The sequence below is a fragment of the Danio aesculapii genome, chromosome 4 (assembly GCF_903798145.1).
Source record: "Danio aesculapii chromosome 4, fDanAes4.1, whole genome shotgun sequence".
Classification (NCBI taxonomy): domain Eukaryota; kingdom Metazoa; phylum Chordata; class Actinopteri; order Cypriniformes; family Danionidae; genus Danio; species Danio aesculapii.
The window spans coordinates 28016388-28031751 of NC_079438.1; the positions used below are offsets into that span (position 1 = coordinate 28016388).

At 40.7% G+C, this 15364-nt stretch overlaps 1 protein-coding gene and 1 non-coding gene across 2 annotated transcripts; one reads left to right on the forward strand and one right to left on the reverse strand.

Moving 5' to 3' along the window:
* Positions 1 to 3562: 3562 nt before the first annotated feature.
* On the forward strand, positions 3563 to 10901 carry LOC130222375 (gastrula zinc finger protein XlCGF8.2DB-like). Its single transcript, XM_056454961.1, has 3 exons — positions 3563 to 3594; positions 3900 to 4054; positions 9102 to 10901. Exons 2-3 carry the CDS (start codon positions 3970 to 3972, stop codon positions 9896 to 9898), a joined length of 882 nt encoding a protein of 293 aa, XP_056310936.1. The 5' UTR covers positions 3563 to 3594; positions 3900 to 3969; the 3' UTR covers positions 9899 to 10901.
* Positions 10902 to 15091: 4190 nt separating this feature from the next.
* On the reverse strand, positions 15092 to 15210 carry LOC130223992 (5S ribosomal RNA). The gene has a single exon (XR_008837096.1). It is a non-coding gene; the product is annotated as a 5S ribosomal RNA (ribosomal RNA).
* Between the last annotated feature and the right edge of the window lie 154 nt (positions 15211 to 15364).

Sequence of the window (15364 nt, forward strand, 5' to 3'; positions counted from 1 at the left end):
AAATGGGAGACTAATAATACATAAAAGAATGAAAATGGGAAAGACATGAGAACAAGTAACAAAAACTCATTCCTGTCTTTCAATGAGTGCTTATGTGCATTTAGGAGAACTAGGCAGCACACTCAGGGCTGCAAGATGGATTTAATTTAGTATTCTTGTTATTAAAATATATCTGAATGAGGATCAAATGACTGAGTTGGTCTTTGAGAATGAAAACCAACCTGTTTGTTCCTGCAGATCTTCCTGTTTGACTCTGAATGTTTCTTCAATCTTCACATCTTCACTCTCCTCTTTAATAAACGCCATCTTTATAACTGTGTGGAGATCAGTCGCTTCAGCAGGAGTTTTTCTCTGTGTTTGGACACTTTATCCTGTTTAAAATAAATAAAACAATGAACAGAAACAAAATAACTTCTCTTCAACACTTGCTTCAACAGTTTCTTTTAATGAGAAACTCAACTCAACAACAGGTACATATTTTGATCAGGAGGGAAAACCTGAAACTTTAATCAATCGCTTTATATCTGTAAAAGCTTTAAAACAAACCTTTCTCCACTTGAATCACATCGCGGGAGTAGCGCAGCCTTATGACGTCACACGCCACGCCAAAATAAAAGTCTTTTTTGTTTAGTTTTTTTGCCACTTGCAGTTATGACTCATTGATACATTTCTCCCTCGTTTTCCACTTTACACAACAGATCTGCTATCTCTCACACAGACAGAGATATTCAGTATTTAAATTTGATCAAAACCTTTAATCTAAACATTTTTAAGACAATTTTGAAAAACGTGTTTAGGGTCATTATCACTATAAAGTGCCTTTGAGACATCAAAATTAAATAAAAAAAAATAAATAAATAAATAAAAAAGTTAGAGATTTTTTATTTAACCACATAGTTGTTGTATTTATTAGACCTTAGGCTGTAAGAAATGAATGTTGGTCAAGCTCCTGCACTTTTTTACAAATAATCTGCATGCAGAAAAGCAGGAAACAATCCTCAAATTGTGTCAATCCTGTCATGAACAAATTCAAAGTAGTATATTTTCATTGCAGTGTGATTATAACATGTATATTTTCAGAAAGGTCATGTGTCCCTTTACTAACCCAACTTCATGGAAAAATTGTATTTATATTAATGAAATAATGGACAAAACATTAATTTTCCAATAAAATAGGCTATCAGTGCACATATATTTCTAAATAAACCCCAAGATCTAAAATATTTTGTCAAACTTTCAAACCTTATAGGTTAATTAAGAAATCACACAAGATGTTTTGCTGAGGTTATAGATAATTTGAAAAACAACAGGTACAACAAGAAATATTAAAGGGTTCATATAAAAGGGTTATGAAGTTTTCAAGAATTCAACTTATGTTTTCACTAACACTGCTAACCACTGAGCCACCATGCCGCCCACCTCTTCTGGTATCAATTAGGTTTTATCAATATGCAAATTAATATTAAAATAAACAATTATTGTTCTTCAAGTTAAACTAAATTTGCTAATGAATCTTTATATTGTACACTGTATTGGAGGAGTGAAGGGAATGTTGGAGGCAACTCAAGTTAAACACCTTAATACTGTTGTTGTTTTTTTCAGAATAAGGTAAATAATTAGATTACAGATGTTCACATAAGTATACAAATACTTATGGCTGCAGTTTTATTTCAAACAGTCAGTGAGCTCCATTATATGGACTTTAAAATGATGTCCTCAATATAGACTAAGACAGATATTGCCAAAAGGTTTGTATTGTCCACGACTCATATTGCATCTACTCCTGCAGTGTATGTGTGTGCATAAGTGTTGTAACATAAAAAAATGAACTAATTAACAATAAAATATTAAAGAAAATAAAGTGTCAATAACAATGCATATATGTCCACCCTGTCAAGGAAGGATTTGTGACAGGGTGGACAATGACAAGGAGGACATTTTTGGCTAAAGATAGCATTTATTCAGCACAGGTTATACCTGCAGCTGGTAAAGTGTTTCCCTATTTAAGCTCTTTGTACACTGTTTAAAAGCTACATCTTTAATTTCTGATTCTTTTAAAAATTAATTAATATTTCACTATGACAGAGCGGACATGTTAAGCTTGTCAACATTCAGTTTCAAACCCAACATGAGGAAAAATAGGAAACATTAGTGTAGATATTTACTGTGTGCACAGTAGATGTTTAAACCTCCTCTGAAAAGCAAACTGGGCACTGGGATGCCAATGAGTACATCAGAGTACATCTTAAAGGGGCATTTACCACATCATGATAGGGTGGACAGCAATTTTAAGGACACGTGCAAAATGATTAATGACATTATTAAAACAAAATAAAAGTTATTAAAGTTCCTTTTTTGTTCAATAACTTGTTTAAGACAATAAGAATATATATATAAAAAAAATTTTTATTTTATCTAATTTACCTACTTTTTAGCCTCATTGAAGTTGTCTGAGCAGTGTGTGGGACATGGCAAAATCACATCTATTCAATGAAAGAATATGGCAAAAACAGACAAAAACATATTTCAAAACACTTATAATTCTACCTGCATGTGTGTAAAGGTTTAACCAAATATATTAAAACGTCAGAGTTTCATTATTGTGCATTATGTTCATATAGGACTGATTCTTGTGGGACATCAAAGGAACTTTATAGCGATAATGACCCAGCTAGTGAAACTAAAACATGTAGTAGTACTGGGTACTTTTTACTTAAAGGGCACCAATTTTACCCCTTTTCAAGATTTAAGAAAAGTCTTTTGTGTCTCCAGAATGTGTCTGTAAAGTTTCAACTCAAAACACCCATCAGATTTTTTATTATACATTTTAGAATGTTGAGATTTTCTGCTTTAAACAGTCTTAGTGGATTGAACAAGTTTTTTTAATTGTCTTAAAATGTTTAGAGTAAAGGTTTTGATCAACTCCAAATGCTGAATATATAAGCCATGACCAGGAATTTCGCAGATTTTTAGCCCATCATTAATTCTGTTTATTTACTTGAGTAAATTTGTGTAAATCTAAATTTATTCATTCATTTTAGTCCCTTTATTAATCGGGGGGTTGCCACAGCAGAATTAACATGTTTTCATATGCATGTTTTTACGCAATGGATGCCCATCCAGCCACAACCTATCTCTGGGAAAAATCTAAATTTATTCAGTTTTTAAATTAATTACAGTAATATTGACTAATATGAAAATGTTCATCTGATTTATGTACAATGCAGTTTGTAATGCAATATTTTCTTGTCTTTTAGTAGATATATTATGTGAGAGACTTGCTTTGTTTACCAAATAAATGGAATCTAATTGGATTTGCATTTTAAACATTAAATACAAGTTAAAAAGATATTATTATTATTTATTATTTCACATATTAAGGTTTTAGTTATGATACTCTCAAAATAATTTCACAGAAATCCGCAGATTTTTACCAAAATTCTCCGCAGAAATAGAAAAAACCGTCCGCAGATTCCATCTGGACCTAGCCATGACCTCAACAATAAGTGGCAAAAAAAAAATTGACTTTTATTTTGGCGTGGTGTGACGTCATCAGGCGGCGCCGCTTCAGCGCTGTGAGTCAACTGGAGAAAGGTTTGTTTTAAAACGTTTACAGATATAAACCGATTTAAAGGTTCAGGTTTTTCATCCGATGCTAAATTGTGTTCCTGTTGTTGAAAATATTATTTTAACTCTTCATACAACGTAGTATTATTTTACTCCTACGTAAATATTGGCTATTGTTTGAATAAGTTACAGAAATCTATGTAATAAGTGTTTTAATGGAACCTTTTGCCTGATTTCCTTTTGTTAATTACTCTCATATAAAGAAACTGCTGCAGCAAGTGTTGAAGTAAAGTTATTTTGTTTCTGTTCATTGTTTTATTTATTTTAAACAGGATAAAGTGTCCAAACACAGAGAAAAACTGAAGCGCTACTGAAGCGACTGATCTCCACACAGTTATAAAGATGGCGTTTATTAAAGAGGAGAGTGAAGATGTGAAGATTGAAGAAACATTCACAGTCAAACATAAAGATCTGCAGGAACAAACAGGTTGATTTTCATTCTCAAAGACCAACTCAGTCATTAGATCCTCATTCAGATATATTTTAATGATAAGAATACTAAATTAAATCCATCTTGCAGCCCTGAGTGTGCTGCCTAGTTCTCGTAAATGCACATAAGCACTCATTGAAAGACAGGAATCAGTTTCTTTTGTCACTTGTTCTCATGTCTTTTGTCATTCTTTTATGTATTATTAGTCTCCCATTTTCTCTACCTTCTTAAGGTTATTGCTTTTCTTGTTGTCCTACTGTTTGTAAAGCATCCTTGAGCACTGGCGCTATATAAAATAAATAAAAACAATAAATAAAAAAAGTTTAACTGAGCTGAGGATATTTGACCTACAGTATTCTCATAGAAGATATCTGCTGTTACGGTGATAGTGTTGGCTTAGTACTTTCCATTTGCATATGTTATGTTGATCACAATTCCCTTTTTTCATCAACTTCTTTATGGGTTTAAACTTGTTTTTAGTAGTTGTTACTAGTTCTCACAGATAGTATCTTAGTTAGAATTACATCATTATTATAATAACTAATTACCAGGGCTATTGTGTTTAAACAGGGTTTCTGTGGGTTCTTAAAATGTCTTATTTCAAAATTTTAGGCCTTAAAATTCTTAAATTTACTTAAATATTGTGTTGTAGGTCTTAAATCTTTTTTTAAACAAGTCTTCATTACCTTTGTTCATGTTTTGCTACCCAGTCTGGCCAAAGCCCATACATTCACCATCAATCCATCTCAATAAAACTTTAAACTTTTTATTCAAAAAGGTCATTTTAACTCTATTTATCATAATGGTTTAATTATTTTCCTCACAATAACATTTGTTTAAACGTGCTCCATGTATTTACTGCTGAGGACATCGACCTGGACAGATTGTTGTGTATAGATTTAGTTTATTATAGTTTTTAAAACTTTTAAAACATTTGTTAATTTTTATTATTTTTTCAAAGAAAGTTTATGTTGGAAAAGTGTATGGATATAAGTAAATCTTGCTTGTTTTTAAACAATATATAACATCTTTTGCTAAGAAATATCTAAAATATAATTTTTTTTATTCATTTATTATTGTATTATGTTATTATTAAATGTATTAAATCATAATATTTTTTTAACGGGCAAATAAAAATCTTTTCCATCTGTGGCATTTGAAAAATTTCTTTGCCTTTAGCCCTTTATGAGTCTAAAATCTCATTCATAATTGTCATGAAAATGTCGTAAAAGTCTTGCATTTTACTTGGTAAAACCTGCAGAAACGCTGGTTTAAATTATGTAAATAAAAAGTGGATGCCCCCAATTTTAAATTTGCTAAATGAAATGGACACTAAAATAATTAATTATTATAAAACATTGTACAGTATTCTAAACTATATGATGTTGTTGTGGGACGACGTGAGACAAAACTAACAAATTATAGTGGAACAATAACGTTTAGCATTGCAGTGATTACAACTAGCCAACAAACTAGTCTTAAAATGACTTTTGCACCAAAAGAAATGGATTACAGCATGCTGATGATATGCAAACATTTGAGTGTAAAGTTCGTCAGTATTGACCATATTCTTCACGTACCAGCAGGCGGCGCCATTGGAATCTTTTGCTTGAGACTTTGAAACTGTGATATTTTTATTTAAGGTTATCATACGGTCAGAATCTTATACTGGCCCATGCCTAATGCTGCGTGATGTTGCAAAGTCATATTTTATTATTATTTTTCCTTGTATGTATAGTCATGAACACACTTGTTTGTAGAGCAAGTAGTGTGACCGTTTTCTGCCGTTTAATAATCCTGGTCATTTCTCCAATAGGCAACTGAATTGGAAGTGCTAAAACAGTAACATGAGATCAGGTCACTGACATAAATGTAAATTTTTGTATGTCGCTGTTTGTCATTGTGCTCTGTTTATCCTGAGAGCTGATGCTGAGGATTCTTAGGGCTTTTCACACTTGAAACTGTTAACCCTGGGTCATTCTAACCCTCGTTATCAGAATCCTGGGTTATCTGTAATCACGTTCCACACTGCTCATGCTATACCTGGTGTTCATTAACCGACGGTTCACATTCCCTAACCCCGGGTTAACATTATTATTTGTATATTTACGTTGTCTCTGTCCCTGATTGGACAACCAGCAGGTAACCTTTTTAGATAGCATTTCTGCATCTTGTCAGGTATATAAAATGTCATCACGTAGGTCTTCATCTAAGCCTCAGGACATGCACAAAGGCAAGAAAACAAAGACAAAAGTACAAATGAATTAAAACAAAAAGCAAAGTATGTCATCTTGGCATCTCCTCATCACTCCAGTTTACAGCAAACGTGGCATTAAGTATTTCCATAAGTTCATTCATTCATTTTCCTTCAGCTTAGTCCCTTTATTCATCAGGGGTCACCACAGCAGAATGAACCACAAACTTATCCAGCATGTTTTAAACAGCGGATGCCCTTCCAGGGCTTGACAATAAGGACCTGGGGCCAGCGTGCGAGACACTCAGGGCAGTATAGAGAATGGTTACTGGCCCGATCGGGCCAGTGCTGCCTTGTCACTAAAGTTTAATTTGGCTGCTACTGTTTGTCAATTGTGTGCAAATACAGGGTGCTTTCACACCCAGACGTTTGTTTCGGAACCTGTCTCGTTTGCCCCGTAAGCGCGGTTTGTCTGGCATATGTGAATCCCGCAATCGCGTGGGATCCGCACCAAATCAATCGGTCCGAGATTGCCTGAATGAGGTGGTCTCGGATAGATTGCAGTGAGAAAACAAAACGATCCAACGAACCAGGCTATGTAACAGTGTATTATGGTTGTGTAATAGGCATATGAAGAGGGAAATATGAGCAGGGCGGGATGTCTTTTCTACCGGCAAATGCGTTTCATGTCTAATACGAAAGTGAAAACATGCTGAAATATAACCTAGTGCTGTATATCTATTGGGAAAATTGACCGAAGTTACCATCTGATCATTTTTCCGTATTTTAATCTTATAATATTTTGTATTAGGCCTGTTGTTTTGTTCATTTCTGCACCGTCAACCTCGAAAGAAAGATCAACATTGATCTGCTTCATGATCTGACTGCAGTCCCAGTGTTGTGAATGAGAAATGCACCCCTGCGGTAAAATGCAGGCACCCATTTCTAAGACTTTCATTAACATTCTCAGTCTACATTTTAATAAAAGTCAAAGGCCATGATTGATTAAAATGTAGACTAATATGATTAATATTTGGATGGATCAAGCAAGAACAAGTGAAATGCATTTTAAAACTAGGTTTACAAATAAATGAAAAATCTAAATATTGACTGTAGACTGATAATTAATGAGCCTGTTGCTAAAGTAAGACATTTTGGTGGGTTTTGAACAAACGAAAAACATAAAATTGTAGTTTTCAACAAAACCACACATTAAACAATTCATTGAAATTAATCTAATCAGTATTGTATTTAAATTAACTCTATTTATTTAAATATATATATTCTGTAAGATAAAGATTCCATTCATGAAACTCACCTCAGTCACTATCATTAGTTGTCATATATACATATATACTCTCCAATCTGCTGATTTTCACTCACTCAGCAACAGTGTCAGTCTAGCTGAGCTCCTATCCACTTTCATCATAACATTTCTGTAAGAGCACACATAACACTCTAGACATACCAATGACTACCCTGCTGCAGAGTCACTCTACTGAGCCTCATTCCCCCTCTGCAACACAGCCGCAACAGTAACACTCTGCTTGAGTTCACATACACTTCAATTTAATCATTTACTACTGACACACTCCCCAGCACTGCCACAGCAGTTAACATGTCTCTCCAGAGATGTCTCTCTCTACTTCTATTACTGACTTTCATAGCACCTCTGCAGTCACAGAGATGCTCTGCTGAGCTTCATTTCCCTCTACACCACCACTGCTGCAGCGGTGATGCTCTGCTAAGCTCATATACACTTCCACTTAGCCATTCACTATTGATACACACAGAGACGCTCTGCCTGAGCTCATGTCCACTGTCCTTCATCCATACCACTACTGACACACCCCCATCACTGCCAAAGCAGTTAAAACGCTTCTGCAAAAGGGTATTTTTACCTTTTATTATTGACTTCCATCGCACCTCTGCACAGAGATGCTCCGCTGAGCTTCATTCCCCTCTGCACCACTGCCGCAGCAGTGATGCTCTGCCTGAGCTTTGTTACACTTCCAAATTTTTATACTGATAGTCTACTCTGCTCTGCCACAGTAGTTTAAACGCCTCTGTGCATGCATAGGTACCCTTTAATAATTTCATGATACTGACACTCACCGCACGTGTGCAGCAGCAGAGACACTCTGCTGAACTTTATAGCTACATTTCACCACTACCATAGTAAGCCTGTCTAACAGAGCTCACGCATATTTGCTTCAAATCATTACATTTACCTCACTCTCCCGCCCGGTCCATGCAATTAACACTGCCCTGGGAGCACACATAGTTGTACATATTCCGTCAGCCAGTACACCACTCCAGTAGCACTGACCACTCTTATCTCACCATTTACACCCGCACCGGTCCCGTTTTTGCTCCTACAAAATTTTCTAGCACAATTTTTAACACCTTTTTATACCCAGCAGCCAGGTATTGCATTGATCTTCATTGCCTTTTGGGGGGTTCTTCAAATACACGGCTGCTGTCCCGAGCAGAGAATTTTGGGGAGTTCTCGAGACCTACCTGAGCTCAGAGCTCCCCTCTCGCCCTGCAAACGGGGGCCCAGGGCTAAAGTACCTTTTAAGCTCTGGGCTCTCTCCCGGGACAGCATGCCAAACTTGCTTATAATCAATCATCAGCTAAGTGTGAACTCTTGAAAGATGAATTGAATTGAATATGCTTAAATGTGTACACGTTAATAGACTGAACAAAATATGATCTGTTTTATTTTACATTTAATGTGCATCAAAATTACAGTGTGTAGCCAATGTATACATTGTTTTTTCAATTTTCAGCTTTTGATGAGAGTTTTTAATACTTAATAAAAACTAATGTTTTATTTGTTTATTTCAGACCTAATTGAAGAGAATGAGGGGAATAAAGAGGAGAAACATCATGTCAAAATTGAGGAAAAAACTCATTTACAGACTGATGGTAGTTTGAAAAGGAGAGACGAAAATCGTTTCACCTGCACTGAGTGTGGAAAGAGTTTGGCAAGCAAAAGCAAACTTAAGATTCACATGATGAACCACACTGGAGAGAAACCATTCACATGCACTCAGTGTGGGAGGAGTTTTAACTGCTCATCACACCTCAATAAACACATGAGGATCCACACTGGAGAGAAACCATTCACATGCACTCAGTGTGGGAAGAGTTTCAGTTGCTCATCATACCTTAATCTACACATGAGGATCCACACTGGAGAGAAACCATTCACATGCACTCAGTGTAGGAAGAGTTTTAACCAAGCATCGTCCCTTAATCAACACATGAGGATCCACACTGGAGAGAAACCATTCGCATGCACTCAGTGTGGGAGGAGTTTTAACTGCTCATCACACCTTAATAAACACATGAGGATCCACACTGGAGAGAAACCATTCACATGCACTCAGTGTGGGAAGAGTTTCAGCCAATCATCATCCCTTAATCAACACATGCGGATCCACACTGGAGAAAAACCATTCACATGCACTCAGTGTGGGAAGAGTTTCAGCCAATTATCATCCCTTAATCAACACATGCGGATCCACACTGGGGAGAAACCATTCACATGCACTCAATGTGGGAAGAGTTTCAGCAAATCATCAGACCTTAATAAACACATGAAGACCCACACTGGACAGAAACCATTCACATGCACTTAGTGTGGAAAGAGTTTCAACCGATCTGCAAACCTTAATGAACACAAGATCCACACTGGTGTGAAAGAGTATATGTGCTTTAAGTGTGAGAAGACTTTTATTACAGCTCCAAAATTTTAACTGCACCAGACGATTCACACGGGAGAGACCAGACAAATGTACACACTGTGATGAGGTTTAATCAGTTAACACTTCTGAAAACACAAAAGAGGATTCACACTGGAGAAACCGTACAGATCTGATCTGTGTCTACAGGGTTTCGCTCATTCGGCGCAGCTTAAGAAACACATGGACAAAAAGTTGCACACATGACATGTATGCAGCAAAACATTTTCTCATGTGCACAGGACGTTTCACGTCTGAATAATGTTTGGAAAGGCTGAGTGATGGTATACTGTTTTCCAACACTCCTACACTGCAATGATGTGTTGCACTCCTCGCGTTTAGCATAAACGCAATAATAATAATAATACTAATAATAATAATTATTAGTATTATTATAACCTTTATTTTACCAGAAAAGATACATTGGTTTTAAATATCTTTTACAAGAGTGTCCTGGCCAAGTTTAGGCAGTACACGTCACATTGGTCTAACAGACAACAAACAAAAAACAATGCAGAGTTCAGACTGCATGATTTTCAAAGTAGTCGTGTCACAGATGTTTTCACACTGCATGACTATCTGACCTAGCGTTTTGTCACTGCTTTGTTTACACTGCAAGATGGATCAGAATAGAAAGAATGAATAGAAAGAATCGCTGACAACTTCGTCCAAACTACGTCTCACAGCCGAAAACACGTAGTTTATCTTTTGTTATTAACTACATAACGCGAAAAAAGCCTTTAATGGTGTAGAAAATGTACATATTTGCTCACCTGGGTTTGAAGGGAATCAGCAATTTCTCCTCAACTTTCTTTAACTTTCTGTATGAAACGTCAAACAGACATGGGTGCTCCTGTCAAACCTCAATTTCTTTGGTCCAAATAAACAAAAAATTAGCAAATTTTTTTATTTTTTCATTTTTTACCTTCTCCCGACTCCTCCCGCTGGCCTGCAATTACGCACAAGTTAATGCTGCTCTCATTGGCTGTAGGCAATCGCCAATGTTATTTTCAGTCAAAACTCATTTCACACAGCATGTTTTGAAGAGCCGACAGCTCCAGATATTTAGCACGCCAAATATCTGGCAGTTGTACAATATTAATTCACTGTGATGATCCTAAGACTCCAGATTGGAGTATGTGGTAAATCCTGATTGGATGCCTGCATTACTCATCAATGGGTATATAAAAGTTGGTGTAGGCTAGCTACAAGTGTTGTGAGAGCAGGAACCTAGATTGAGCGGTAAATTGAAAACATTACCTTTCGTCTCAGCTCCTTCACCACAACAGACTGCTGCCGCTGCACTGATTCATCTTTAAATCTCACATTCCATTCCTCATGTAAAAAAAGATACTTGAAGTCCATTTGGGGTAAGGACTCACCTCCAAACTGGAGTTGGCCGCCATTTTCCAGTCAAGCACTTTAGTTTCTGACTTAGAGGTGCTGTTCCTCTTCATAAGGGAACAAACAGACTTTGGGAGGGCTATAGACGACCAATCACTTCTAAAGAACGGGCCAATGAAATGCCAATTGAATTGGCGGAGCTTAGCTCCACAGCTGAAACTGATGAGCCAATTAGGGCTATATCAGTCGGCTGCTGAAGCCAGCTCATCAGAATTGTTGCTTCAGAACCGATCTGAGACTGAAGAACACTTCTGCTGAGCTGACTTCCAATGCTGAAGGAAGCATTCCCTTCACCAGTGTGGGGAAAGATGTTTTAGCGGCAGTCGAGCTGGGTTTCCCGTCTCCTTGGCGTTTCGCTGGTGATCTAAAGAGCACACGGTCATGTAGTGCGTGTTTTTAAAGATGTCGTCTCGACTGTGCGTTTCTGGATGTGGTGGTTTCCTTGCCCCGGATGACAGGCATGAGTCTCTGATTCGAGTACAAGCGCTGGTCCATCCTCTGGGTTGGCTGCGCTTTCATTAAATGACACCGGGGACCTGATGTCCATCGCTGCATTGGAGGGTGGGTTGACATGCTTCGATGAAGATCCGGACCCCCTGCCACCCTCCACGGTTGTCAGTGTGGTTTCGGATCTGGAATCGGACATGTTAGGCGTGTTATCCGGGGCTGCTTCGGCCGTGGGACTGGAGATGGCTTGTCCCCCAGAACCGTGGCCGGACTGCTTAGACGGGTGCTACGTGGGGGCGAAGAAGGCGGCAAAGCCTTCTAGACCCCCCGTCCCCTTCTTCCCAGAGGTACACAGAGAGCTCACGCTGGCATGGAGGGCACCTTTTTCTGCTCAGTCCTCGTGTGCTCCCGCTCTCACCTCCCTCGATGATGGAGCGGCCAGGGGATATGAGGCGATTCCTCAGGTGGAGCGTGCTATCGCGGACAATCTCTGTCCGCAGAGCCGCTCCACTCGGAGAGATTCGCCCAAACTCCCTTCCAAAGCGTGCAGGTTAGCTGAGTCTCTCACAGCCAGAGCCTACACTGCTGCGGGCCAGGCCGCCTCCGCTCTGCACGCTATGGCCACCTATCAACGCTACCAAGCCGAGAAGCTGGCTGAGATGCAGGAGGGAATTCTGCGATTATCTCCAGCTCGCAGCACCGGGACCCTTCGCCTCAGGCCCTCACAGTGCAGCAGAACGGACTCCTTTCTTTCACTCTGGCCTCACCGTGGGATCCAGGGAGGAAGGTACGAGAAATTCTCTTATTTTCAGCTCTTCCGCGTGGACGCATCGCTTCCCAGGATGAGCACTCCCATTCCGAACTGCCCCTCCGCTGGCACGTCAGCGATCGCTCCGATGGTGCCATTAGCGCGCGCTCTGCTGGTCTGGTTAGCACTGCCCAGTGCGTCACAGTGGCTCATACGGATGGTCAGACTCGGCTATGGGATTCAGTTCGCTATTCGCCCTCCCAAGTTCACGGGTGTCCTTTTTATGAGGGTTATTCCCGAGAATACCCCTGTCTTGCGAGAGGAGATTGCTGTCCTCCTGGCGAAGGATGCAATCGAGCAGGTCCCTCCGAATAGCGCACCAGGCTAATGCTTTCCTGTGTAAATGAGCTCCACAGGAAGATAGTGGTCCAACTGAAAAGTTTTCAGAGGCTCCTGGGGCATATGGCATCCGTGGTCACGCCACTCGGTTTGCTTCATATGGCACCACTTCAACGTTGGTTTCGTGATCGAGTCCCACATATGGCTTTTCTAGGGGCCGGAGTGCCCCTAGGGCTAGTATCCAGGCAATTTGTCGTAATGACAGATGCATCCAGCACGAGCTGGAGGGCCGTGTGCAACGAGCATGCAGCCACTGGTTCGTGGTCCGGACCCCACCTGCATTGGCATATCAACTGTCTGGAGCTGTTGGCAGTGTATCTGGCTCTCCGCTGCTTTTTTTCCGGTGCTGGAGCAGAAACACGTGCTGTTCAGGATGGACAGCATGGCGACGGTGGCTTATATCAACTGTATGGGGGGTATACGCATTCGCAGCATGTCTCAGCTCGCTCGCCGTCTCCTCCTTTGGAGTCATACGCGGCTGAAATCACTGCGTGCCAATCACATTCCGGGCAAGCTCAATCGTGCAGCCGATGCGCTCTCACAGCAGCTACTGTCCCGAGAAGAGTGGAGAATCCACCCCAATTCTGTCCAGCTGATATAGGTGCGCTTCGGGGAAGCCCAGATTGATCTGTTTGCTTCCACCGAGAACGCACATAGCCAGCTGTTTTATTCCCTGAGTGAGGCCCCCCTCGGCACGGATGCACTGGCTCACAGCTGGACATCGGGCACGTGAAAATATGCGTTTTCCCCAGTGAGCCTAATCGCACAAACTTTGTGCAAAGTCATGGAGGACGAGGAGCAGGTCTTGTTTGTTGCGCCCCTCTGGCCCAACCGGACCATCCCCTCCTTGGCGCATTCCCCTACGGGAGGACCTCCTCTCTCAGGGAGGGGGCACCATCTGGCACCCACGGCCAGATCTCTGGAATCTCCACGTGTGGTCCATAGACAGAGCGCAGAGAACTTAGGGGATTTACTGCCCAAGGTACTTAACACCATCACTCAGGCTAGAGCACCCTCTATGAGGCATACCTACGCCCTGAAGTGGAGTCTATTCTCTGAGTGGTGCGCTTCTCGCCAAGAAGACCCCTGAACTTGCCAGATTTGCATTGTATTATCCTTCCTTCAGGATAAGCTGGAGTGTAGGCTGTCACCCTCCACACTGAAGGTTTACGTGGTTGCGATCTCCGCTCATCATGACGAGGTGGATGGCAACACGCTCGGGAAGCATGATCTAATCATCCGATTCCACAGAGGCGCGCGGCGATTAAATCCTTCCCGCCCCCCTCTCATGCTCTCTTGGGATCTCTCCATAGTCCTGGTGGGTCTGCAGAGAGATCCGTTTGAGCCACTCAATTCTGTATCACTTAAAACTCTGTCATTAAAGACAGCTTTGCTGATCGCATTGGCATCATTCAAGAGAGTTGGGGTTCTGGAGGCATTTTCAGTCAGTGAATCGTGCCTTGAATTCGGGCTGGGTTACTTTCACGTTGTCCTGAGACCCCGACCTGGCTATGTGCCTGTGGAGGAGGCAGGCCCAGCCCACTCACTGCTTTGTCCCGTTCGCGATTTACGCCTTTACGTGGAATGAACGCAAAATGTAAGATCATGTGAACAACTCTTTATCTGTTACGGTGGACGGCAGAAGGGAAGTGCTGTATCAAAACAGAGGTTGTTTTGATCCCGCGGGCCCTTGGCCGCGCGTCCTTGGTTCTATGGGAAAGTGAAGCAGGGGGTCTTTGGCCAAGCTGTCAGCCCAAACTGGTGCGTCCGTTTCCCACGTGCCTCTGGCCAAGCCGTTTGCCCGAACTGGTGAGTCCATTCCCGTGGGCCCTTGGCAGCGTGTCCTTGGCTCTATGGGAAAGTGAAGCAGGGGGTCTTTGGCCAAGCTGTCAGCCCAAACTGGTGCGTCCATTTCCCGCGTGCCTCTGGCCGTGCGTCCTTGGTTCTATGGGAAATTGAAGCAGGGGGTCTTTGGTCAAGCTGTCAGCTCAAACAGCCCACCCCTCCCAAATAAAATGAATGCGAGAAAAGACACCAGCATCAGAGCTGTGACACGGGGAAGTGTATTAGCTGCCAAATGAAGGAATTCAAAAAACTTACAGCACCTGGTATTCCCAGGCGGTCTCCCATCTAAGTACTAACCAGGCCCAACCCTGCTTAGCTTCCGAGTTTAGATGAGATCAGGTATTGCCAGGGTGGTATGGCCACAAGCGAGAGCAGCCGTCAAGAGTTGGCTATTTAAAAATAGGCACAGCACCAGGAGCCGAGCGCAGCTTAGCTTGCGTTGACACCGCACCGACAGAAACAATGCCCTGCTTTGTTACCTAAAGTTTTCTCCCTTCAATCTCAGTTTGTATGTTATCATA

Coding starts and splice junctions, on each gene's coding strand:
- LOC130222375 (XM_056454961.1), top strand. CDS start 3,970: ATGGCGTTTATTAAAGAGGAGAGTGAAGATGTGAAGATTGAAGAAACA. Junction 4,055..9,101: donor AGATCTGCAGGAACAAACAG/GTTGATTTTCAT, acceptor TGTTTATTTCAG/ACCTAATTGAAGAGAATGAG.